This window comes from Theropithecus gelada, chromosome 9 (assembly GCF_003255815.1).
Source record: "Theropithecus gelada isolate Dixy chromosome 9, Tgel_1.0, whole genome shotgun sequence".
NCBI lineage: Eukaryota > Metazoa > Chordata > Mammalia > Primates > Cercopithecidae > Theropithecus > Theropithecus gelada.
Window position 1 is genome coordinate 34,648,765 of NC_037677.1, and position 27,327 is coordinate 34,676,091.

The 27,327-nt window shown below is 41.9% G+C and overlaps 1 protein-coding gene across 1 annotated transcript; it reads right to left on the reverse strand.

Moving 5' to 3' along the window:
• Window positions 1–26,843, reverse strand: OLAH (oleoyl-ACP hydrolase). Its single transcript, XM_025396328.1, has 7 exons — window positions 26,649–26,843; window positions 24,203–24,333; window positions 11,653–11,791; window positions 9,011–9,110; window positions 7,759–7,928; window positions 1,395–1,477; window positions 1–186 (listed from the first exon to the last, which is right to left on the reverse strand). Exons 1-7 carry the CDS (start codon window positions 26,678–26,680, stop codon window positions 44–46), a joined length of 798 nt encoding a protein of 265 aa, XP_025252113.1. The 5' UTR covers window positions 26,681–26,843; the 3' UTR covers window positions 1–43.
• Between the last annotated feature and the right edge of the window lie 484 nt (window positions 26,844–27,327).

Here is a 27,327-nt window from a genome sequence, read left to right on the forward strand (position 1 = left end):
TATCATATTACTTTGATTATTTTAAAAGTGAAAGGAAAAATATCTAAAAATTGGCAAGTGATGATACTTCTAGACACTTGACTATGTAGTTCTTGATTAATTTCTCGTTGGCAGGATCCAGAAGATAAAAGTGATCCCCTGGAAGCTGGTGAATGTTAGTATTTCCACTGGTTACATCTTTCCAGGCTGAAAATAAACAAGATTATATTCAATAACAACACCAATAGCAACTAAAGATTCACTTCAAGACATTATTTCTTTAAGAGCTGACACCCTGGAGTACAGTTACTTTCAAAGCCTTATGTTCTAGGTAAGAAAGCAGGAGCATTGCCATCTTGGACAAGCCCCTCATTCTAAAGTTTACCTTAATCAAAAACCACCTAAATCCAAAGGGCATCAGTCTAATGGCTGAGGTCACCATAACCATAAACCATAGATAACATCTCCAACCAGAAATGTTCGAAACTCCTCCCCAACCAGAGACATGTTAGCCCCAAGATAACTCCCCTCTGGCCAGGAAGATGACGGCCTTGAGATAATCCTGCTTCTGGCCACCAGAAAGATGTCTGCCCCAACATAACCTCCCTTCCTCCCAGAGACATTTCAACTCCACCATAAAACTTCTCCCTCACACAGAAGCATTCCAAGCTAGTAATAAGCCCCTCACCCTAAAACCAGTATATACTCTTCATCTGTAAGAGAAAGTGCTCCTGACTGAAATCGGCCAAGAACCCCTCTCAGGTTTTATCTAAAGAAAACCTGTCTTTGACTGATAAGCTGTGTTTCGTGTGTCTTTCCTCTTTCTTTAACTCTTACACTATGTGTCCTGCATTTTTTATTTCTTTGAGACCTATCAGTATACAGCAGTTGTCTCATTTTACACAAGACCAACATCTCTCCTTTTATACTAAATACAACTTCAATTAATTTTTTATTCGTTATGGTAACTGATGGTTGACACTGGTCAAACACCATTGAACATAAATATATATGCCTACTATGTACCTACAAAAATTAAACATACAAAAAATTTAAAAGCTGGTTGGGCGTGGTGGCTCATGCCTATAATCCCAGCACTTTGGAGGACAAGGCGGGCAGATCACGAGGTCAGGAGTTTGAGGCCAGCCTGGCCAACATGCTGAAACTCCGTCTGTACTAAAAATACAAAAAATAGCCAGGTATGGTGGCTGGCACCTGTAATCCCAGCTACTCAGGAGGCCGAGGCAGGAGAATTGTTTGAACCCATGAGGTGGAGGTTGCAATAAGTCGAGATCGTGCCATAGCACTGCAGCCTGGGTGAGGGGGGGCGAGACTTCGTCTCAAAAGAAAAAAAAAATTTTAAAGCCATCAAACATATATTTCAATACGATACCCGAGATTAAAAATAATTTCACCTTCCACGTCCTTTACTATGTCTTCAGATCCAACAAAACATGTTAAGTCACAAGAAAGAACAGCCTTAGATGGTATGTTAGAGCTGTAAACATAAAAGAGCTGGTTAGTAATAGTTTGAAATCAATATACCAGAATCTTTTCCTGTTCCTAATGTCAATGAAACTTGGGGTGGGTTCACTTCCTTTCTTTGGCTACTTCTAGCAGTGTAAAACATTTTTCACCAATGGCACTTCTACCTGTCAAAGCCTGCCTGAGACTCAGTGTGGAGACTAATTTCCAATATCTAACTTCTAGGATGTGACAAGTGGCAGCAGGATGGCACTGGGGGGCACACAGTTCAACTCAAGGTAAGGCTGGTGGAGCCAGTCCTTTAAACTGTCATCAGAAACAAAGACCTCTTTGGTAACTCTCAGCTCTCATTGACCCAGCAGAGGGTTGCTCTGCACAGAACCTCACAACAGCAGCAAACATGCTTATTGAGTCAGAGGCTCAGTGCTGCGCTAGACACTAGGGGCACATGGAGAAACAAACACAGTCCCTTCCCTCCTGCAGCTGAGAGACTGGCTGGGAGACAGACATTACGGAAACAATCATTCAGCCAGAGAGAGAGGGAAGGTGCTACAAAGTCCAGGGGATGGAGAACTCTTGGCAGGAGGGTGAAGGTGGGGATAGGATCAAGGCAGGTCTCCTGGGGAAGGGGAGAGGATCTGAAACCTGAATGAATAGAAAAGAACCAGTCAAAGGGCAAAGCGCCAGCAGGGAGAGAGGGAAGAGAAAGATGACAAATTAATGGCTAGGTCAGGTGTGATGGCTCACGCTGTAATCTCAGCACTTTGGGAGGCCAAGGCAGGAGGATCGCTTAAGGCCAGGAGTTTGAGACCAGCCTGGGCAACACAGCAAGACCCCATTTCTACTACATAAAAAAATTAGCCAGGTGTGGTGTCAGGTACTTGTAGTTCCAGCTACTCGGGAGGCTGAGCTGGGAGGATCACTTGATCCCAGGATGTCAAGGCTGCAGTGACCTGTGATTGCACCATTGCGCTCCAGCCTGAGCAACAGAGTAAGACCCTGTCTCAAAAAAGAAAAAAAAAAAAAAAAAAAGGCCAGGCGTGGTGGCTCATGCCTATAATTCCAGCACTTTGGGAGGCCGAGGTGGGTGGATCAGCTGAGGTCGGGATTTCAAGACGAGCCTGATCAACATGGAGAAATCCCGTCTCTACTAAAAATACAAAAATAGCTGGACATGGTGGTGCATGCCTGTAATCCCATGTACTCGGGAGGCAGAGGCAGGAGAATCCCTTGAACCCGGTAGGCGGAGGTTGAGTTGAACCGAGATCGCGCCACTGCACTCCAGCCTGGGCAACAAGAGCGAAACTCTGTCTCAAAAAACAAAACAAAACAAAACAACAACAACAAAAAAGGCTATTTTTCAGAGTACAAAGTGGAGTACTAAGGTATAAGAGGTATGCAGGTATAAGTCTAGGCCACATAAAGGAATTTAGTTGTCCTAAGAGTGAAAGGAAGTCACCAAAAAGATCAAACAAGGTACACCATGATCAAACTGGACTTTTATCCTCTGGATAGAGTATGGTTAATGGATCGGAGGAGGACCAAGTGTATTTGATAGGCCCAAGTGAGTGCATCTTGCAATCATCCCGGCAAGGATTTGCTCCTGCCCAGAATGTAAAAAAGCAGCAGCACCGCACACTGCATCCTAACAATGAGAAAAACAAAAACAAAAACAATAAAAGCAGAAAAACTACAGCATCATGACTTTTCGTGAACTTAACAGAGAGCTGTGTTTGCGAGGCAAGCTAGAAATCAAATTCCAAGGAGGACAGATTCCCACTATAGAGAGATGGGGACAGTAGACAAAGTCACCTTGCACCATGTCCAGGCAGAAGAGATATCTGCTGTACATGCAGTAAGACTCAAATCAGCCAAAATTTTATAGTGTTGGAGATACAGTGAGAATGGTGTGTTAGATGGAGTTCACACTGACTCACAGCCTCTTGTGTGTGTGTGTTTTTTTTTTTTTGTTAGATGGAGTCTCGCTCTATTGCCCAGGCTTGAGTGCAATGGTATGAAATCAGCTCATTAAAACCTCTTTCTCCTGGGTTCAAGCGATTCTCCTGCCTCAGCCTCTTGAGTAGCTGGGATTACAGGTGTCTGCCACCACACCCAGCTAATTTTGTATTTTTAGTAGAGACATGGTTTCACCATGTTGGCCAGGCTGGTCTCCAACTCCTGATCTCAAGTGATCCACCAGCCCCGCCTCTGAAAGTGCTGGGATTCCAGGTATGAGCCACCGTGCCCAACCATGCAGCCTCTTTTCCATGGGCCTTCACTAGGAGTTGACGAGAAAAATTAGGAGTGAGGCAAGAGGCTAGAGAGACACCTCCACAGTGCAGTTAATTAGCTGTGGCTATTGGACTGGCACTAGACTGCCACCTGACCAGGTCTGCTCTCATTGTAAGCAGAAGCCTTAAGCTGCTGGAGGAGGAGCATGAAACCCTCTCACCCCCAGGGTGCAGGTGAAGCCCTGTGGCTGCGGCAGGGGAGGATAAAAGCATAAGCCCTGACCCCTGAGGAAGGGATGGGAAACAATTCTACACCAAAACCAAGCAGAGTTCTGCTGCTTGTAGGACGGGGCAGGAATCTTCCACCAAGGCAACCACAGATACAAGGCAAAAATGTGTTTGCAAGAGAGAAGGAGCAGGCATGCTGAGAAAGCCCCACTCACAGAGGCCAGGCACCGGGGTGGAGGGCACCTAGAACTCATGCTTCAGAGTATCTAGGATGTCCAGGAACTCCCTGTGTTACCCACAGGCTAACATACATTGTGTAACAAGCAACAGCTATCTACACTGGGGAGGGCAACAGGAGGAAGAGAGGCTGTTCTGTGAGTCACAGGGAACATTGAACACCAAAGGTAGGGCAGGACCGCTGAGAAAAATTCTGCAACAACTGCATCCCACACCAGACACACAGTAATTATACCAGAGGATTTGAGAGCTGGTGGTGCACTGCAGGTGATCACAGCAACAACAAAACGCTACCCAGCTCAAGCCCAGTCTAGACTAACTCAACTCCCCACACTAATGGCCTGTCAAAAAGGAGAGGCGTGCTCAAATTCAGGTGTAAAACATTACCTTCGGTCTCTACTGTTTTTATGCATAACTTGTTTTTGATTTTATAAAATTATCACTGGGCGTGGTGGCTCATGCCTGTAATCCCAGCACTTTGGGAGGCCGAGGTGGGTGGATCACCTGAGGTTAGGATTTCGAGACCAGCCTGGCCAACATGATGAAACGCCGTCCCTACTAAGAATACAAAAAATTTGCTGGGCCTGGTGGCATGTGCCTATAGTTCCAGCTACTTGGGAGGCTGAGGCAGGAGAATTGCTTGAACTCAGGAGGTGGAGGTTTCAGTGAGCTGAGATTGCGCCATTGCACTCGAGCCTGGGCAATAAGAGCAAAACTCCATCTCAAATGATAATAATAATAAGTATCAGACACACAAGAAAGCAAGAAATAACCCATTGTTAAGAGGCAAAGCAGTCAAAAGAATCAGACGCAGATAAGACCCAGATGTTGGAACTCTCAGGGAGTTTAAAATACATATGATTAATTTGTCAACAGATTTAGTGGAAAAGGTGGGTAACATTCATGAACACATGGGGAATTTCATTAGAAAGGTGAAAACCAGAAGAGGGTCAAATGGAATTTGTAGAAATAACAGAAATGAAGAAGTCCTTTGACAGGCTCATCAGTAGACTTGATACAGCTGAAGAAAGTCAGTGACCTTGAAGACAGGCAGAGGAAATTCTTCACACTGAAACACAAAGGAAACTTTTTAAAAAAGGAGACAAAACAGAACTTGCAAGAGATTTGGGACAATATCAGTTATGAAACACCCTAGTATATGTGGCACCAGGATCCCAGAGAAGGAACAATAACAGTAGTCAAGCAAGAGAGAAGGACAGCTTATATGAGTTGAAATAGTCACAGCTTCTGGCACTTCTCGGCTGACAATTTCCATTTCGGCCACTAGCTCTGAGCTTTGGTGGTAATGATGGGGAAAGAGAACTGGAAACACTCTGTAGGCCTGATTTCATTTATATTGGAAAAAGCCGGGACATAACGAGGACGGGGAGAGATCAGATTGAAAAGGAGAAGGAGCAGGAGGGCAGGATTTGGAAGAGTTTTTGAAATTTGGAGAGAGGAAGTGAAAAGTTGTGAGTAATTACTGCAATTTGACTCACTGGAGAAATGGTGAGAATGTCAACATTTTCTACATTCTATGAGTGGAATGTCCCCGTGAATGATTTATGTTAATGTTTTATTTTTGGTGTTTGGGAGCTTTCTTTGGAGTGAAAAAACTCATTGGTTGTGAGGTTTTTTTGGTTGTGTTTTGTTTTTTCAAAATAGCTCGTGGTTTGTTGTGTGCCAGACCCTCCCCTCTACTAAGCAGTTAATTCTCATTCTGGGCAGGAGCAAATCCTTGCCGGGATGATTGCAAGACCCACACAGTTGGGCCTATCACATACACTTGGTCCTCCTCCGATCCATTACCCATACTCTATCCAGAGGATAAAAGTCCAGTTTGATCATGGTGTACCTTGTTTGATCTTTTTGGTGACTTCTTTTCACTCTTAGGACAACCAAATTCCTTTATGTGGCCTAGACTTATACCTGCATACCTGCACACACCACCTTGAAGAGCTGCTATTCTTACCCCTTCTTTGACGGATGAGAAACAAACCATTAAAGAAACTTGCTCAGAATCTTGCAGTGAGTAAGATACAGGGTCTCAGTCTGCTAAGTGGACTCTAAAGATGGTATGTTTCACCATTGTGCAAGGTTTATTTAAAGCCAGCTTTTGCATCCATGATTGCATTGAATGTCCATAGTGATTTGGATTACTTCTCAGTTTTTTTCAGTTTTGTTTTAAATTCGCAAATAACAATTGTATAAATTGGTGAGGTACAATGTGATATTCTGATATAAGTATACATTATGGAATGATTAAGTCAAGCAAATTAACATATCCATCACCACATATACTTAAACTTTTTAAAATAATGTGCACATGTAAAATCTACTGTCTTAGCAATTTTGAAATATACATGTGTAGTCACCGTGCTGTACAGTAGATCTGAAAAACTTATTTCTGGCCATGCGCAGTGGCTCACGCCTGTAATCCCAACATTTTAGGAGGCTGAGGTGGGTGGATCACCTCAGGTCAGGAGTTAGAGACCAGCTTGGCCAACATGGTGAAAACCCGTCTCTACTGAAAATACAAAATTAGCTGGGTGTGGTGGCAGGTGCCTGTAATTCCAGCTACTCAGGAGGCTGAGGCAGGAGAATCTGTTGAACCTGGGAGACGGAGGTTGCAGTGAGCCAAGATCACACCACTGCACTCCAGCCTGGGTGACAGAGTGAGGTTCCGTCTCAAAATTAAATAAATAAATAAATAAATAAATAAATAAATAAATAAAATAAAATAAAAAAGATTACTGGGGAAGAATTTACAGAGTATCAAGACTTCAGTTCTATCTGAAGAATCAAGTATCTATATAGACATCCCATGAGACAAGGGAATGGAGAGATATTCACAGAACTTAATGAGTTCTGGAACAAAATTTAAAAAAAAGCAAACCCAGAATATTTCTCCCCACTGGTTTGCCTCCACACTTAAAATAAGTAACAATCTGTTTCTGCTGTCCCTTCTAAGAAGATGAAAATGCTTTGGCATTAATTTATTCAAAAATATTTACTATGTTATTATGTGATAAAATATGCATGTCTAATCATATATTTTTTAAAGAAAAATACATGCTAGACATTTTTTTTTTTTTTGAGATGGAGTCTCACTGTGTTGCCCAGGCTGGAGGGCAGTGGTATGATGTTGGCTCACTGCAAACCTGCAAACTCTGCCTCTTGGCTTCAAGTGATTCTCCTGCCTCAGCCTCCCAAGTAGCTGGGATTACAGGTGTGCACCACCATGTCTGGAAAATTTTTGTATTTTTGGTAGAGATGGGTTTTTGCCATGTTGACCAGCCTTGTCTCGAACTCCTGGCCTTAATTGATCCACCAGTCTTGGTCTCCCAAAGTGCTGGAATTACAGGCATGAGTCACTGTGCCTGGCCATGCTGGACATCTTTCATAGATGCAATTTCTGTGCCTAGACTCCATTCTAAACCAGCATACATACCATAGGTGGCCCCAAAGGAAATGAAACCAAACTCTTAGAATTTTGTCTTCCCACATAAGTAACCTCAGAGTACTGCCAATCTATGTTTCTATGTTTTTCTACAAATAATTGTACCAAAAAAAAAAAAAGCTTGTCTCTATTACTTACGTGCAACTACTAACAACGTTCAGATCTGCCATTATCATGGGTTTATATTGTTGCACAAGTTCCTTTTCTTCAACAAAATCCTTAGGGGTGCCTCCAAATTCCTTAAGGTAATGATGCATTTGTTCTTCTGACAATTCATCTTCTTTGGGAATGCGAGGCCAGGCCTTTGACTTGAAACATGAACAACAACACAGGCCTGATATTTCATATAACACACTTGGCTCATAAACTGAAAACTGTTGATCTAAGGGAAAAGTCATTAAACCAAGGCTGGGAAGGAGACTGCTTTATCTACAGGCTTCAGGAAAGAACTATGTCATTTTGAAAGCAGGGAGAAGAAGGCTCGTCAGTAATAACTGCAGCATCATAATCCACCAAAATGGCTTTGTAGATTTAGAATCCGGGGACAGGCAGGATCTTTCTCCAGATGAAGTGGGGAAGACCAAAGAGGTAGGAGGAAGAGCAGCAGGAGCAACAGCACCGGGTTTAAAAAGCCATGGTAGAACTTGATATCACTGTCCCCTTTTAAAATTTCAACGAGTCTTTCCTGGTTCTGATGCAGTCACTTTGCTCAAAGTTGGTTACATTCCCAGCTGACCCAGAATGAAGGAAAAGGCACTATGGTCAGCATTAGCTCAGAGATGCCAGGAATAGTACCAGTAGGGAACAGTTGAAATGCATTTCAGGGAAACAGAGAGACAATGATATTGAAAGAGATTTAAGGGACTTTTCAACAGCAAGTATTAGGTTGGTGCAAAATCAATTGTGGTTTTTGCCATTGAAATAATGGCAGGACGGGCGTGGTGGCTCACACCTGTAATCCCAGCACTTTGGGAGGCTGAGGCAGGGGGATCACCTGATGTCAAGAGTTCAAGACCAGCCTGGCCAACATGGTGAAACCCCATCTCTACTAAAAATACAAAATTAGCCAGTTGTGGTGGCGCACGCCTGTAGTCCCAGCTACTCGGGAGGCTGATACAGGAGAATCGTTTGAACCCAGGAGGCAGAGGTTGCAGTGAGCCAAGATCGTGCCACTGCACCCTAGCATGGACAGCAGAGTGAGACTCCATCTCAAAAAAGAAAAAGAAAGTAGTGGCAAAAACCTCAATTGCTTTTGCACCAACCTAATAGTATCCCTAGCATCATCATCATACTGGACCAGAATTCACCAGACAGGGAAATAATGGCTTCATTTTTATCCCTATTTCCCTGCTCTCCACTGCCCTTCCTAGGAAAAATCTAAATTACTTACATGTATAGGAGTTGCGCTTGACAAAAATAAATGCAATGGTTCTGGTTTATTGTTTTCTTTTAAGTGTAGTGCAGTCCTAAAAGCAATGTAGGATCCCATACTAAATTCAGGAAAGAAAAACATGACAAGAACTGTTAACCAAAACTCATGATGATCCACCGAAAGTCAATAGGAACAGTATCATAAACACAACAGTGATCATGTAACAGTTGAAAGAAAAGCGTGAGTTGATTAAGAAGTCTATCTTTTCAGTGATTTATATCAGCATAAAAAGTGCTTCAAAGACAGCCTAGATAATTCACTCTAAGATTTAGTACTGAGTTTCACAGTGTCTTCAAATTAATTTAAATTTCCTTTTCTTCCTTAAAGATGTGTATCACTATGCCTTTGATAGTGTATATCTGCAGTTCTCAAAATATGGTTTAGGGACCCCTGGAAATTTCTGAGATCCTAATGGATGGTCCATGAGGTCAAAGCTATTTTCAGGATAAATACTAAAATGTTATTTGCCTTTTTTACTCTAATGCATACGCAGTGGAGTTTTCCAGAAGCTATATAACGTGATATAGCAACAGTTTGAATGCAGAGACAGAAATGAGAATCCATCTGCCTTCTATTATGTCAGACATTAAACAGATTTGCAAAAGTATAAAATGATGCCACTCTTCTCACCTTCTCACATTTTTTTTGGAAAATATAGTCTTTTTCATAAAAAATGTATTACTTATGTCAATACATAATAGGTTTGTTAATGTTATTTTTAGATAAGTTAATAAATGTCTTTAAAATTTCTTAGTTTTTCCTTCCAATATGATAAATATCACCAGATATATCACATAAAAACAAAAGCTCTTTGAGTTCCTCATTGTATCTTAAAAGTATAAGGGGGTACTAGGGCTGAAAATGTTTGTGAACTGCTGTTGCTATTATGTAAATTTGTTAGACAAAACTGCCAGAGGTTGCTTATTTGTAAATTTCATATATATATATTTTATGAAAGACAGGAAAACTCAGCATCATGTTCATTGTGCAGGGAGTGTAAAGTGCAGGTAATTTGGAAATATATATCAAGAACTTTTACAGGCTGGATGCAGTGTCTCCCGTCTGTAATCCCAGCATTTTGAGAGGCGGAGGTGGGTGGATCACTTGGGCCCAGGAGTTGGAGACCAGCCTGGGCAACATGGCGAAACCCCATCTCTGTAAAACATCAATGACAAGAAATTAGCAGGGCGTGGTGGCGTGCTCCTCTAGTCCCAGCTACTTGGGAGGCTGAGGTGGAAGAATCACTTGAGCCTGGGAGACAGAGGTTGCAGTGAGCCATGATCGCACCACTGCCCTCCAGCCTGGGTGACAGAGCAAGACCCTGTCTCGAAAAGAACTTTAACAGTGTGCATATTATTTAAGGTAAATTCTGAGAATTTATCCTAAAAAACTGATAGGAGATTTACACTAAATTTTCTATAAGAATGTTCATTGGCCTGGGTGTGGTGTGTCACACCTGTAATCCCAGCACTTTAGCAGGCCAAGGCAAGTGGATCACTTGAGGTGAGCAGTTTGAGACCAGCCTGACCAACATGGTGAAACCCCAACTCCATTAAAAATACAAAAATTAACCAGGTATGGTGGTTGAACCCATGAGTTGTAGGTTGAAAGGAGCTGAGATCACGCCACTGCACTCTAGCCTGGGTGACAGAGTGAGACTCTGTCTCTTAAAAAAAAAAAAAAAAAGAATGTTCACTGTACTAATGTTTATAACAGAAAAAGATAGAAATAACTCATATCCACAAAAGGAGGTTAATCAAACAAATCATGAAGTTTTTTCACTTAAAAGCAATGTATACTTACAGGATGTGAAAGATATTTATAGCAATAATGTGATAAATATATTTAATTTAATATATTTAATGTAATATTACTATAATATAAATATAGCAAAAAATATCTTTCACATCCTGTGAGTATACATTGCTTTTAAGTGAAAAAGATTAAGTAAATACATAAAACCAGACCCCATTGTGGAAAAATACTAAGGAACCACATCAGAATTTTAAAGCATTGTTATCTGGGTAGTAGGATGATGGGTACTTTTTATTTTTCAATTTCTGCTTGACCATATTTGTAAATCTTATGTGAGATAATAGCCAAAATTTATTGAGACCTTAGTATATACCAATTTATTTAAGATCATTATTCATTTAAGCCTCGCAAGTGGGAACTGTTGTTATTGTACTCTCATAGAAAAAGAAACTAACTCAGAATCCTAAGAAATTTTTGCAAGCTCATACAACTGATAAGAGATAGCCAGAAGCCCAGGGTCTCTGACTTAACCTGAAAATTATACAACGTAGCTTAAGAAACATATACTCTTTGCGTAATTTCTTATTTCAAAAATAAATAGAATGTAAGCTGCTGTTAAAGTCTTGGTTTTACAAGTGTTGACTTTATTTGCCTAAAAGGAAAAAAAACAGGTATACTTACCATACAAACTGGTGAATTGTAAAAGTTGTTATGGTCGTAATTACCCAACATGCTGTCTAACCAGTACAAAGGTATGCATCTTATAAAACACAAAGAACAACATTAACCACAAACTTCGGGTAGAAGGAACTCCCCCGAAGTCTTTTAAAACAAATATCAAATACCTGTGGCCAAAAAATGCAAATGGTTTCTCCTGGATGACTGGCTGCAGAGCATGAACAACTTCATCAACTAACTGGGAGATGTCATTTGCAAAAGGTTCTTCAATTCGGCTTTCTCTTCCAGGAAGCCTTAAGGAGTGCACTGGAGATGGAGAATCACAAATGAACATGTACAGACAGTCGATGAGATATTGTGATGTTATAAAAGGGCTATATTTACCTGATGGAAAAAATTTCAAGGAAATGAATGATAACAGTTAAGTCCAGTGAGGTAAAAGTTTTAGAATTTGCTGATAATAAAAGCAAGAACATAATATATAGCAGACTAAGTATCTGCTCACAATAAGATAAAGGGAATACCTAGAAGAGAAAGAAAAAAAAAATCAAAGAAACTGAAAATTCCATTGATGATCATGTGCTGATGAAATGCTTACCCCAACAACTATTACCTACATCAGGAAAATAAAACATCAGGTTTCAGGGGTGACCTAGACGGTCAGGAGATAAGGCACTGGAAAGCATTAAATTTGAGAGTTAGAACTGAGTCCTTTACACAAAGCCAAGAAACCTTAAATTCTAGAACCTCTGTGAAAAAGGTAGACTAGAAATAAAGTATTTATTTTCCAAATGGCAAAGGAGAAAAGAAGAACTTTCTGATTTGCTTATCTCTGGATGGAGGAAAAAATCTGCCCTTACATTTTTTTAATGAAAGCCTTGTATTTATGCAAATTTCAAGTTTATTTATGTTACCTTGGTAGACTGGAGTGCAGGTAACATAAATAAACTTCAAATTTATAGAAAGTGAAGCTGCAAAAATAACTCGAAGTGATCCTGGGCTAGTAGCACTTCAGGATGCCTAACAGAAACAATGACAACTCATCTCCTAATGAATAAATACACAACATGAGCATCTCCAGAATCAAACATCAAGCTGATCCCAAATAACTTATTGGCTTGCTTGCTAGAGCAAAATCTAACATACTGAAAAGGAATACAACAAAATCCAGGACGCAACAATGTAAAACTCACAATGTCTAACATCTAATCAAAACTCACCAGACGTGCCAAAAAGTTGGAAGATATGACCCATAACAGGTCCAGGGGGAGCATCAAACATAAGAAATAGACAAGAAAAAACAAACGATAGAGTCAGCAGACAAGGACCTTAAACAGTTATTAAATACAAATGTGCTCAGTAATGTAAATGAAAACATGAACATGATAAGAACAGAAACTAAAGACTTTTAAAAGACTCAAATGGAACTTTTTGTAGAGATGTAAAATACATGAAAAATTGTTTAAAAAAAAACAAAAAAAAACACCAGATGGGATTAACAGCAGACTAGACAGGAAGAAGAAAAGATCAGTGAACTTAAACATAGAAAAAGAAACTATCTGCAATTAAGCATGTTGGCCTGGCATAGTGACTCACACCTGTAATCCCAGCACCTTGGCAGGCCAAGGTGGCAGATCATTTGAAGTCAGGAGTTCAAGATCAACCTGGCCAACAGGGTGAAACCCCATCTCTACTAAAAATACAAAAATTGGCTGGGCGTGGTAGCACGCACCTGTAGTCCCAGCTATTTGGGAGGTGGAGGCAGCAGATTCACTTGAGCCTGGGAGGCCGAGGTTGCAGCGAGCCAAGATCACACCACTGCACTCCAGCCTGGATGACAGAGTGAGACTCTGTCTTCAAAATAAAAAAAAAAAAAGAAAATTAAGCATGGAAAGAACATGACAAAATAAATGCACAGCTGATGAGTATACTATGGTACCTATAAATCAATCTAACATAGGTGTAATTGGAGTCCCAGAAGGAGAGAAGAGAAGAGGGAAACAGAAAAAACATTTGAGAAAAATAGTGACTGAATATCTCAAAATTTGAAACTTACCAAGTTGTAGATCCAAGAAGTTCAAGGAAACTCAAGCAGAATAAACAATGAAAACCACACCAAGGCTTATCCATCAAATTGTTAAAAACACTTGATAAAAAGATGATCTTAGAAAACAGCCACAGAAGAGAGACATAGATACAAAGGTAATGACAAAACATTTCTTATTTATTTATTTGAAACGGAGTCTCACATTGTTGCTCAGGCTAGAGTGTAGTGGCATGGTCTTGGCTCACTACAACCTCTGCCTTCCAGATTCAAGTGATTCTCCTGCCTCAGCCTCCCAAGTAGCTGGGAATACAGGCACATGCCACCACACCTGAGTAATTTTTGTATTTTTAGTAGAGATGGAGTTTCACCATGTTGGCCAGGCTGGTCTCAAACTCCTGACCTCAAGTGATCTGCCCGCCCTGGACTCCCAAAGTGGTAAGATTACAGACATGAACCACTGTGCCCAGGCCATGACAGCACATTTCTTGTTAGAAATTGTGCAAGCCTGCCAGGTGTGGTGGCTCATGCCTGTAATCCCAACACTTTGTTGAGGCCGAAGCTGAAGGTGCTTGAGTTTGGGAGAGCCTGGGCAATGAAATGAGACCTTATCTCTATAAAAAGACATTTAAAAATATTAGCTGAGTGTGTGTGGTGGTGCATATCTGTAGTCCCAGCTACTTGGGAGGCTGAGGCAGGAGGATTGCTTGAGCCTGGGAGGTTGAGGCTACAGTGAGGCATGATTGTGCCACTGCACTCAAGCTGCGAGACAGAATGAGATGGATGGATGGGTGGACAGATGAAAGAAGGAAGGAAGGGAGGAAGGAAGAAGGGAAGAGAAGGGAAGGGAGGGAAGGAAGGAGGAAGGGAAGGGAGGAGGGAAGGAAGGAAAGGAAGGAAGGGAATGTGGAAGGGAAAGAAGGAAGGAGGAAAGGAAGGGAAGGAGAGAGGGAGGGAGGGAAGGAAGGGAAGGAGGAAAGGAAGGGAAGGAGAGGGGGAGGGAGGGAAGGAAGGGAAGGAAGACAAGAGAGAGGGAGGGAGGGAAGGATGGAGGGAGTGAGGGAAATTGGGCAAGCCAGAGAACAATACTAGGGGGTAGGAAGGGAGGGAACAACTGTCAACCTGCCATTCCATATCCTGTGACAATATCTTTCAAAAGTGGAAGTTAAAGACTTTTTAAACACATAAAACCCACGAGAATTCAATGCCAGCAGACTTGCACTAAAATAAATATTAAAGGAACTTCTTCAGGCAGAATAAAAATAATGTCAGATGAAAATCTGAATCTACTTTAACAAAGGTAATCATGTAAATATATATAAAAGACTATTTTTTATCATTTTGGTTTTTACCTACACACTCAGAAGTTCTTACTAAACATTTTTTTTTTTCACTTTAAAATCACTAAAAAAGACACTGACTGCTCTCCACAAAATTGATAAGTAGGAAAGTGTTTCACAAAAGTAGCACAAAGGTCAAGAGAGAGGAATGGAATAACAGTTTTATAAGGTTCTTTCATTAAAAATGAACTGGTATAATAAAATTTGAAAGTAGACTGTGATCATTTAAAGATGTATTTTGGAAGGCTAAGTACGTTGACTCATGCCTATAATTCCAGCACTTTGGGAGGCCAAGGTGGGAGGATCGCTTTGGCTCAGGAGTCCAAGACCAGCCTAGGCAACATAGGGAGACCCTGTCTGTATGAAAAACTTTAAAAAAAAAAAAAATTAACCAAGTATGGTGGCACCTTCTTACAGTTCCATCTACTCAAGAGGCTGAAGCAGGCCAGAAATAAAAAATGACAAAATATTGCTAAATCAAAACAATACTTTTTAAACTGGAGCAATAGATCTTACTCACGGATCAGAGGATTCAATATTGTTATGATGTCAATTTTCCCAAAATGGATCTATAACTTCACGGCAATCCCAAACAAAATCTCAGCAAATTGATAATCTGATTTTAAAAGCTGTATGGAAATGCAAAGGACTTAAAATATCCAAAACAACATTCAGAAAGAAGAACAAAGCTGGAGAACTTATGCTAGTTGATATCCAAGGCTTATTATAAGGCCACAGTAATGAAGATAGTATTACTTGTGGAGTAAACATAGACATATAGATCAGTGGAATAGAGAATCCAGAAACAGATCTACACATGGACTTCCAGATACTCATTTTTTTTCCATGAAGGCATCAAGGAAACATCCCAATTACCCTGAGACTGCCCTGCTGCTGGAATGAAGACACTGTGTTTCTGGTATCATATAAGGCAAGTACACGGATGGGACAGAATAGAGAACCCGGGCCAGGCACGGTGGCTCATGCCCACAATCCCAGCACTTTGAGAGGTCAAGGCAGGTGGATCACCTGAAGTCAGGAGTTTGAGTCTAGTCTGACCAACATGGCAAACCACATTTCTACTAAAAATATGAAAATTAACCGGGCATCGTGGTTCATGCCTGTTATCACAGTTACTCAGAAGGCTGTGATGAGAATCACTTGAACCCAGGAGGCAGAGGCTACGGCGAGCTGAGATTGCGCCATTGCACTCCAGAGCGAGACTCCCATCTCAAAAAAAAAAAAAAAAAAAAAAGCCCAGAAATAGACTCACATACATGTGAAAACTCAATTTATAATTGAACTGACACTTAAAACCAGTGGGGGAATGTATAGACCTCTTAGTAAGCATTGCCAAGCCAACTGGCTATTCATGTGGCATAAGTAAACTTGGATATCTAGCTCACACTATATACAAAAGACTGGCTCAAATATGACAAAAATACTTTAGAATTGATAGAAGAAAGATAGGCAAATAACTGTGACTTGGAGTTAGGGTATAGGGTTAGGTTAGGCTTGCTTTTAAAGCAAGCCGTAAAAAGCATAAAGTTTAAAAGAAGAGTAATAAGCTTGATTATATTAAAATTTAAAGCTTCTGTGAGTCAGAAGACACCACATTAAAAAGAAAGGTGGCAGGCCGGGCGCGGTGGCTCAAGCCTGTAATCCCAGCACTTTGGGAGGCCGAGACGGGCGGATCACGAGGTCAGGAGATCGAGACCATCCTGGCTAACACGGTGAAACCCCGTCTCTACTACAAAATACAAAAAAAAAAAACTAGCCGGGCGAGGTGGCGGGCGCCTGTAGTCCCAGCTACTCGGGAGGCTGAGACAGGAGAATGGCGTAAACCCAGGAGGCGGAGCTTGCAGTGAGCTGAGATCCGGCCACTGCACTCCAGCCCGGGCGACAGAGCGAGACTCCGTCTCAAAAAAAAAAAAAAAAAAAAAAAAAAAAAAAAAAAAAAAAAAAGAAAGGTGGCACACACTAGAAGATATTTTCAACACACAAAACCTTCTAAAAAAAATTAGAATCCAGAATAGACAAAGAATTTTGGCCAGGCACAGTGGCTCATGCCTATAATCCCAGCACGTGGGCAGGCTGAAGCAGGAGGATCACTTGAGCCCAGGAGATGGAGACCAGTCTTGGCAACATAGTGAGACGCTGTCTCTACAAAAAGAAAGGAAAGGAAGGGGAGGGGAGGGGAGGGGAGGAGATTAGCCGAGCGGCCCGGCGCGGTGGCTCACGCCTGTAATCCCAGCACTTTGGGAGGCCGAGGTGGGTGGATCACGAGGTGAGGAGATCAAGACCATCCTGGCTAACACGGTGAAACCCCGTCTCTACTAAAAATGCAAAAAATTAGCCGGGGTGGCGGCGGGCACCTGTAGTCCCAGCTACTTGGGAGGCTGAGGCAGGAGAATGGCCTGAATCCGGGAGGCGGAGCTTGCAGTGAGCTGAGACCGTGCCACTGCACTCCAGCCTGGGCGACTGAGTGAGACTCCATCTCAAAAAAAAAAAAAAAAAAGAAAAAAAAAGAAAATTAGCCGAGCATAGTGGTGTATGCCTGTAGTCCCAGCTACTCAGGAGGCTGAGGTGGGAGGATCACTTGAGGCTGAAAAGTTAAGGCTGCAATGAGCCAAGATCATGCTACTGTACTCCAGCCTGGGCAATAGAGCAAGGTCCTGTCAAAAGAAAAGAAAGAAAAAGGAAGGGAGGAAGGAAATGAAGGAAAGGAAGGAAGCAAGGAAAGAAAGAAAAAAATTTCTACATGTCAATGAGAAAAAGACAAGCAATCAAAATGTGAAAAAAAAATCTAATCTTGTAACAAGGGTTAGTTAATGTAAAGTTAGAATAATTTCATGCACAGAGCAAAAAATTACAATGGTATTGTCAACAATATAGAGCAATAAGAATTTTCCTATATTGCTTTCGTAGCATAAATTATTATAATTCCTTTGGAGAACAATTTGACAATATTTCATGTAGTTGGAGATATTCATACTCTACCACCCAGAAATTCCATTCCTAGATGTAGACTCTCTCGTACATGTATGTAAGAAGACATCTGTAAGATGCTCATAGAAGCCCTGTTTATACTAATAGTAAAAAAATGAAAATGACCTTAATGCCTGAGAACCGAATAGATACATAAATTGCGATATAGTCACAGAATGGAATTCTAAAAACTAGATTGAGGGAAAAGCAAGTTTCCGAGAAATGTTTACAATATGAAACATTCATATGGGCCAAGTGCAGGGGCTCACACCTATAATCCCAGTACTTTGGGAAGCCAAGGCAGGTGGATCACCTGAAGTCAGGAGTTCAAGACCAGCCTAGCCAACACAGTGAAACCCTGTCTCTACTAAAAATACAAAAATTAGCTAGGCGTAGTGGCACATGCCTATAATCCCAGATACTTGGGAAGTTGAGGCAGGAGAATGGCTTGAACCCGGGAGGTGGAGATTGCAGTGAGCAGAGATTGTGCCACTGCACTCCAGCCTGAGGGACAGAGTGAGACTCTGTCTCAAAAAAAAAAAAAATAGTATATAAAGTTAGAAATATGAGAGATTAAACTATATCTTGCTTAAGCCAAGGTTTGAGGAGGCCACAAATGGAGAGGGAGACTTCAATTATATTGGTACTGTTTTATTCCATAAGGGGAGCAGTGAACACGGTAAAGTTTATGGTATACATTTTTATAGATCAACTATTTGAAAACGTGTTTAAAGGAGTGACCTTTAATTGTCTATATTGAACCATCAGGTATTGATTAAAAACCTCATATAAAAGTATTTCCGATAATTTCTAAAAAGGCCTTTAGGAATTACAGGGCTCTCTTCTTTCAATGAATGCATTATTTTGTTTGAGACTTGATGTCAGAGCATCAAACAGCACAACACTCTAACTTAGATGAAATTAAACCAGAAACAGTGGAAACGAAAGAACACTGTAACTCAGATATGTAAAATTCTTCATAGAAATAGACCAAAAAAACCAAAAAACAAAAAAGAAAAATGCACAAATAGCTGACAGAATAGTGGACAGAAATGGATTAAAAAGACAAAAATTATTTCAAAAATGACTAAAAGTTGCCCATGACACAGCGGATGCAAAGTGCTCTATTGAGTTGGATATGCAGTACAGGAAAAAGAGCTAGGAAACAAAAGCGGGACAGAGAAAACATTACAAAACAAAGTAGTAGTCATGGAAGGCAGAAAAGGTTCCAGCATAGGAACATATGGAGAGCCTCAGGAAAACTAAACAAAATAAAACACTGGAAAATAACCAATATTTAATTCATGCAAACTTCCTGTTGGCAGCCACGAATCCATAGTGGCTCTGCAACAACCTCGATGCTTGTAGAAGGAAGTAGAGTAGAAGGAAGAATTTGACTGAGGGGCATAAGGCAGAGTGAGAGACTGAGGCAAGTTTTATGGCAGGAGTGAAAGTTTATTAAAAATCTTAAAAAGGCCAGGCACAGTGGCTCATGCCTGTAATCCCAGAACTTTGGGAGGCCGAGGTGGGTGGATCACTTGAGGTCAGGAGTTTGAGACCAGCCTGGCCAACATGGTGAAATCCTATCTCTACTAAAAATACAAAAATTAACTAGGTGTGGTGGCAGGCTCCTGTAAAATCCCAGTTACCCGGGAGGCTGAGGCAGGAGAATTGCTGGAACCCAGGAGACAGAGGTTGCAGTGAGCCGAGATTGCGCCACTGCACTTCAGCCGGGGTGACAGAACAAGACTCCATCTCAAAAAAAGAAAAAAAAAAAAAAAAGGCTTAAGAGGATTGAGCACAGTGGCTCACGCCTATAATCCCAGCACTTTGGGAGGTTGAGGCGGGTGAATCCTTGAGCGAGTAAGATGCCAGCCTAGACAAGGTGGCAAAAGCCCATCTCTACAAAAACAACAACAACAAAAATACAAGAAAAGAAATTAGCCAAGCGTGGTAGCTTTTGCTTGTGTTCCCAGCTACTTGGAAGGCTAGGGTGGGAGGATCGCTTGAGCCTGGGAGGTTGAGGCTGCAGTAAGCTGCGACTGCACCACCGCACTCTAGCCTGGGCAACAGAGCAAGACCCTGTGTCAAGAAAAAAAAAAAAAGCTTAGAACAGAAACAAAAAAGGAAGTGAAGTGTGAAGTACACTTGGAAGAGGGCCAAGTGGATGACTTGAGAGATCAAGTGCCCTGTTTGACCTTTGACTTGGGGTTTATACATTGGCATGCTTCAGAGGGTTCATCCCTTCTACTCTGATTCTTCCCTTGGGGTGGGCTGTCTGCATGTGCAGTGGCCTGCCAGAACTTGGGAGCGGCCACATGCCCAGTGTGTTTACTGGAGTTGTATGCATGCTCACTTAAAGCATTTTTCCCTCACTAGTTTTTCTGGAAGAAGGACCAGTTAAACGCCACCATTTTGCCTCTTAGCGCACAAGTGTGAATCCACTTGACCAGCTTCTGAAATCTTATCAGGAAGCTGCCGATTGCCAACTTTCAGTGTGTTGTAGCTATTGGGGGACTGCCTTTCCCTAGAACTGGTGGTGACTAATTATTATTTTAGAGAGGCAGTTTAACAACTGCCTGACCATTACCTCGATATCACTTGACATTCCTGGCTGGGGGTGGAGGGGCCTCTCCTGCCTTGTTTATGTCTTAACTACCTACTGTAACATTCCCTGAAATAGAATGAGAAAGAAAACTACATATTAAAAAAGCCTATCATATGCTTGAGAAACTTGACCCGTAGTAGTTGCATTAAAATGTTAGAATTGGAGGATCTGTGGCCGGACACGGTGGCTTACACCTGTAATCCCAGCACTTTGGGAGGCTGAGGCAGGCGGATCACTTGAGGTCAGGAGTTCGAGACCAGGCTGGCCAACATGGTGAAAACCCGTCTCTACTAAAAATACAAAAATTAGCCAGGCATGGTGGTGCATGTCTGTATTCCAAGCTACTCAGGAGGCTGAGGCAGGAGGATCACCTGAACCTGGGAGGCAGAGGCTGTAGTGAGCCGAGATCACGCCACTTTACTCTAGCCTGGGTGACAGAACGAGACTCTGTCACGATAAAAGGAAGAAAAAAAGCAGCCCTCCAAACAAATTACCAAGTCATTTATAAAAGAAGCAAATTGGGATGGTATCACACTCTTTGATAACAAAATCTGAAACAAGATAAAAGTCAAACAAATTGTTAAAGAAACTCAAAAAAGTATACACATCAGGAATTTATCTCCTGGCCAGATATGGTAGTTTACACCTGTAATCCCAGCACTTTGGGAGGCCAAGGTAGGGGGATTGTTTGAGGCTAGGAGTTCAAGACCAGCCTGGGCAACAAAGCAGGACCCTGTCTCTACAAAAAAATTTTTTTAAAAAAGAAAGAATTTATTTCCAGTATCAAAGCAGTCTTTTTTTTTTTTTTTTTTTTTGAGACGGAGTCTCGCTCTGTCGCCCAGGCTGGAGTGCAGTGGCCGGATCTCAGCTCACTGCAAGCTCCGCCTCCCGGGTTCACGCCATTCTCCTGCCTCAGCCTCCCGAGTAGCCGGGACTACAGGCGCCCGCCACCGCGCCCGGCTATTTTTTTGTATTTTTTAGTAGAGACGGGGTTTCACCATGTTAGCCAGGATGGTCTCGATCTGCTGACCTCGTGATCCGCCCGTCTCGGCCTCCCAAAGTGCAGGGATTACAGGCTTGAGCCACCGCGCCCGGCCAAAGCAGTCTTACAGATGCAGGAACTTAGCATCTATTGGAATCATGAGTCTGCCTGAAGAATCTACTGATACAGCAATCAACTATAGCCCATGGGTCAAAGCCAGCAGCCACATTGGTTTTATTTATTTGTTTATTTTAGGCAGAGTCTCACTTTGTTGCTCAGGCTGGAGTGCAGTGGCATGATCTCAGCTCGCAGCAACCTCCGCCTCCCGGGTTCAATCGATTCTCCTGCCTCAGCCTCCTGAGTAGCTGGGATTATAGGCGTGCACTACTACACCCAGCTAACTTTTTGTATTTTTAGTAGAGACAGGGTTCACCATGTTGGTCACGCTAGTCTTGAACTCCTGACCTCAAATAACCTGCCCGCCTCAGCCTCCCAAAGTGCCAGGATTACAGGCGTGAGCCACCATGCCCAGCCTGCAGCCACATATTCTGGTAAATAAAGTTTTACTGGGACACAGCTGTGCTCATTTTGTATGCATTGTCTGTGCTTGCTTTTGTGAGACAACGACAAAGTTGCAGCAAGGACTATATGTCCCATAAATGTGCAAATATTTACTATTAGGCCCTTTACAGAAAAAGCTCACTATCCTTGTACTAGAAGACAAACTTCATCCAGTCAATACATGATTAGGGAAAGTTTGGCAAAAGGACTGGTGGTGAGCTTTGAAGACTTTATTGTGTTTTTAAGACTAAAAAAAAAATTAGGGATGATGTTATATGCTCTGACAGAGTAGAAATAATACAACCGTTTTTAGAGAGGAGAAGGAAGAAAAAAGAAAATACAGTAAGTTCATTGATTTCATACAGATAGTAAGTGTGTCTCTAAGAATACTGTCAGAAGAGGGAAAATGTGAAAGAAAAATTTTCCAAAATTGCCCAAGATGTCCACAGGTTGGAGAGATGTGTAATAAAAACAAGCCTCTGAATTAAAGCTGAACTCTCAGCTGCAAGACTTGGAGCCATCAAATTAGATGGCTGATCCCGATCAGATGAAGCACAGAGACGAATTAAATCAGTCATGGTTCTCCAGACCTTAAGATGTCTGCATACTTGTTAACTTTTTATGCTATATACTTTAACCAGTCATAATTGTTAAGAATTCTGATTGTTGGCCGGGCGCGGTGGCTCACGCCTGTAATCCCAGCACTTTGGGAGGCCGAGGCGGGCGGATCCCGAGGTCAGGAGATCGAGACCATCCTGGCTAACACGGTGAAACTCCGTCTCTACTAAAAATGCAAAAAATTAGCCGGGCGAGGCGGCGGGCGCCTGTAGTCCCAGCTACTCGGGAGGCTGAGGCAGCAGAATGGCGTGAACCCGGGAGGCGGAGCTTGCAGTGAGCCAAGATCGCGCCACTGCACTCCAGCCTGGGTGACTAAGCAAGACTCTGTCTCAAAAAAAAAAAAAAAAAAAAAAGAATTCTGATTGTTAACAATGTGAATTTAGTAGAGACTGTGAAACCCTATCTCTACTAAAAATACAAATATTAGCAAGGCGTGGTGACATGTGCCGGTAATCCCAGATACTTGGGAGGCTGAGGAAGGATTATTGCTTGAACCTGGGAGGCAGAGGTTGCAGTGAGCCAAGATCATGCCACTGCACTCCTGCCTGTGGGACAGAGCAAGACTCTGTCTCAAAAATAAAAAAAGTAATAAACCATCTTGAAATCAGCCACAGAAAAACTACAATTGCACATAACATTAAAAAAAAAAGGTGCATATAGTAAATCGAACAGCATCCACTAAAACAAGAAAACAAAGAACTATGGCTAATAAGGCAATAGACACATGCATAACAATTTTTAATACTTTTATTTTTAACTTAAAAAAATTATTATTATAGAGGCCAGCTGCAGTGGCTCACACCTGTTACCCCAGCACTTTGGGAGGCCAAGGCGGGTGGATCACTTGAGGTCAGGAGTTTGAGACCAGCCTGGCCAACATGGTGAAACCCCATCTCTACTAAAAATACAAAAATTAGCTGGGCGTGGTGGCGCGTGCCTGTAAGTGCAGCTACTTGGGAGGCTGACGCACAAGCATCGCTTGAACCCGAGAGGTGGAGGTTGCAGTGAGCCGAGATTGCACCACTGCACTCCGGCCTGGGTGACAGAGCAAGACTCTGACTCAAAAACAATAAATAAATAAATAATTATTATTTTAGAGACAGGGTCTCACTGTGTTGCCCAGACTGGTCTTGAACTCCTGGCCTCAAGCAATCCTCCTGCCTCAGCCTCCCAAAGTGCTGCTATTACAGGCATGAGCCACTGCACCTGGATTTATAGCAGTCTTTTAGATTGTATTCAAAAGCAAAGCAGAAAAAGGGAAAATAGAACACATCATGGGACAAATTGGAAACAATTGCAAGATGGTAGATTCAGTTCAATCACATCAATAATTATACCAAAGACAAATGCAGTATTAGAATATCATCTCCTAAAAGGTCCTTCTGGCACTAATGATAAGAACAAAGTAAAGGCAACTTACTTTAGAAATATAAAAGTTACCCTCTGGAAGCGTAATCTTGAAAGTTTATTATTAATTACCTACCAGGAAGGAAAGTCTTGACCAAACTTCAAATTCTAATACATTTATATCATCTGCCCTAATAAATTGTTTAAATGATGTTAAAAATGAACATACCTTCCAGTGAATCATGAGTATCTTGTCCCCATTTGGCAAAATGAACTGAGCCACCTGCTACCCAGGGAAAGCAAATCAGCTTAAAAGTTGCCTCAGGGTTTTTGTATAAGCAGTTGAAAACCTTTTCATTCCTAGGGAGAAAATTCAAATATATGTAACATTATGTATATCAATTAAGTTCCCCATACTGAATTGCCTGTGTTTTAATGAAAATCTTTATTAATTATAAGAAAAATGTGTTCAAATATAAAGTGATTGCAAATTTTTCCAATAAGAAAGGGCAAAAAAGGTTTTTACAGTCTGTGTTGACAATTTGAATACATAGACTTTTAGGACTGGGCATGGTAGCTCATGCCTGTAATCCTAGCAATTTGGGAGGCCAAGGCAGGAGGATCACTTGCAACCAGGAGTTTGAAGCTAGTCTGGACAAGACAGTGAGACCTCATGTCTTCAAAAAAATTTAAAAGTTAGGTTGGCATAGTGGTATACATCTATGATCCCAGCTATGTGGGAGGCAGAGGCAGGAGGATCTCTGGAGCCTAGGAGTTTGATGGTGCAGAGAGCTATGACTGCACCACTGAATTCCAGCCTCAGTGACAGAGTAACATCTTGCCTCTAATTTTTTTTTTTAAGACCTAGTCTCACTTTGTCGCCCAGGCTGGAGTGCAGTGGCACGATGTTGGTTCACAGCAACCTTCACCTTCCAGGTTCAAGTGATTCTCCTGCCTCAGCCTCCCAAGTAGCTGGGATTACAGGCAAGTGCCACCAAGCCCAGCTAATTTTTTTATGTTTTAGTAGGGACGGGGTTTCTCCATGTTGGTCAGGCTGGTCTCGACCTCCCAACCTCAGGTGATTCGCCCGCCTCAACCTCCCAAAGTGCTGGGATTACAAACATGAGCCACCACGCCCAGCCCTTGTCTCTAATTTTTAAATTAAATAAACTTTTAGGGATGTAGGTGAAATTGTCACATACCTATATATAACATTCAGGAAGTGCATTTTATATGCACACTTAAAGTGACATAAATGTTAATTTAGAAATTGCCTTTTTCACAATTTGGTGAATACTTTTATCTAAACCGTTCATGGGCACCTTCAATCTTGGTATCTTCATGATCTCCAGAGTCACTTTTCAAGTTATATGTCAGTTTTATAGAGCATATAATTTTGACTTCCTTCTGAATGTTTGATAAACAGTGCTTTATACATTTACTTATAGGCTGGGCTCAGTGGCTCATGCGTGTAAGCCTGGCACTTTGTGAAGTCAAGGGAGGCAGATCACTAGAGGTCATGAGTTCGAGAGCAGCCTGGCCAACATGGCAAAACCCTGTCTCTATAATAATACAAAAATTAGCTGGGTGTGGTGGTGGGCAACTGTAATCCTGGGTACTCGGGAGGTTGGGGCAGGAGAATTACTTGAACCCAGGAGGCGGGGGTTGCAGAGAGCCGAGATCGCACCACTGCTCTCCAGCCTGGGTGACAGAGTGAGACTCCGTCTCAAAACAAACAAACAAACCAATCTACTTATAATGTCACTGGAATTTTATTCCAAGATCCAAGTACCCAATCAGGTGATATTAGGAAAAGTTCTTTTTGAAAAAGTCATCCTATCTGTACACATTTGCGCTCGCCACAATTTAAATGATTTCTATAAAGTTTCCAAATTGACCATTAAATTCCTTACAAAGATATATAATATTCCCAAATGTGAGGTTCTAAACCCTAGTATAATGATGAAATCTGTTAGACCCCTCTCTTGTTTTTTCAGTTGATCTCTACAAACATCGAAAACTAACACCAACTGATACCTTTTCAGGTTAACTTGTGTTCTGTAAAGGGTACTTTATTCTTCATAACAAGATAATTGAGAATACTCGTAAAATGAGAGATTTTAGATGAACCTAGGCACAAACGAAAATTTTTTTGGCAGGGCAGAGGGTAGATAATTTCTGGAGAAAAACTCCCTGCTGTTTACTTGGGCGCTTATGTAAATATTTACTAGTTTAAAGATAAAGGCAAAAAAGATGAATTGTTATTTATTTTATTTTATTTTTTTTTGAGATGGAGTCTTGCTGTCAACCAGGCTGGAGTGCAGTGGTACGATCTCGTCTCACTGCAACCTCCACCTCCTTGGTTCCAGCAATTCTCCTGCCTCAGCCTCCTGAGTGGCTGGGATTACCACCATCCTGAGTGTACGCCACCACACCCGGCGAATTTTTGATATTTTTAGTAGAGATGGCGTTTTGCCATGTTGGCCAGGCTGCTCTTGAACTCCTGACCTCAGGTGTTTCACTTGCCTCAGGCTCCCGAAGTGCTGGGATTACAGGCGTGACCCACTGCACCTGGCCTAGAAGCCTCTTTCAAACTCAAAAGGGAGCCGCACAAAGGCAGGGTATCGGAGCCCCTGGGATGGAGGAAGAGCCTGGTGGCGCAAGGAGTGACCTACCTGGTTCTCTTAGCTTGGTCTCCTCTGTCCATGCTGTGAGGTGAGGGTGCAAGATTGCTGGTCTCTGCGGTGTGTTGAATGCCCAACAGCACTCAGTTCCTCTTGAGAGGCAGAACCTCTGCTCAGCCTTGTGCACACAGAAAAGTGAGTAGATTTCTGTTTAAAGGCTCTGACTCTTATTGACTGCTCCAACTTCTGTTAAAAATGAAGAAGGTTAGAGGCAAAGGAAGGAGAAGACAGGGAAGAGAGAAAAAAAATGATAGTGGTGATGACAAAGGAGAAGAAGAAATGGGTTAGAAGCAACACAACTGATGTTATTCAGATAAGGAGTCACCACCCTTCACCGCACCCCGTTCATATCCAATTCGCAGTAATGGCCTCCACTGTCAGGACTGCCCACATATATACAGAAAGACAAANGCATGATGTGAAAATACCAGCTATGCCCATCATACCACACACTGGGAAAACCCTGGTCACAGGGACCCCATATGGCATGTGATGGTCTTAAGGGTCATGTTTTTGAAGTAGGACTTGCTGCAGAAAGATGAAGTGGCATTTAAAACCTTCAAGCTAATTACTGGGAACTGTTCCAGGAAGAAACTGCCTGACCAGCTTCCTTGGAATGGATCCTATCTGTAACCAAAATGTGGTTCATGGCCAAAAAATGGAAGCCCAT

What these genes read in the sequence shown, in the direction of transcription:
- OLAH (XM_025396328.1), bottom strand. Translation starts at nt 26,680, where the DNA reads ATGGACAGAGGAGACCAAGCTAAGAGAACCAG. An exon ending in TTTGCATTTTTTGGCCACAG is followed by an intron (nt 9,111 to 11,652) that starts GTATTTGATATT and finishes TCCTGAATTTAG; the next exon opens with TATGGGATCCTACATTGCTT. An exon ending in AACGTTGTTAGTAGTTGCAC is followed by an intron (nt 1,478 to 7,758) that starts GTAAGTAATAGA and finishes TTATGTTTACAG; the next exon opens with CTCTAACATACCATCTAAGG.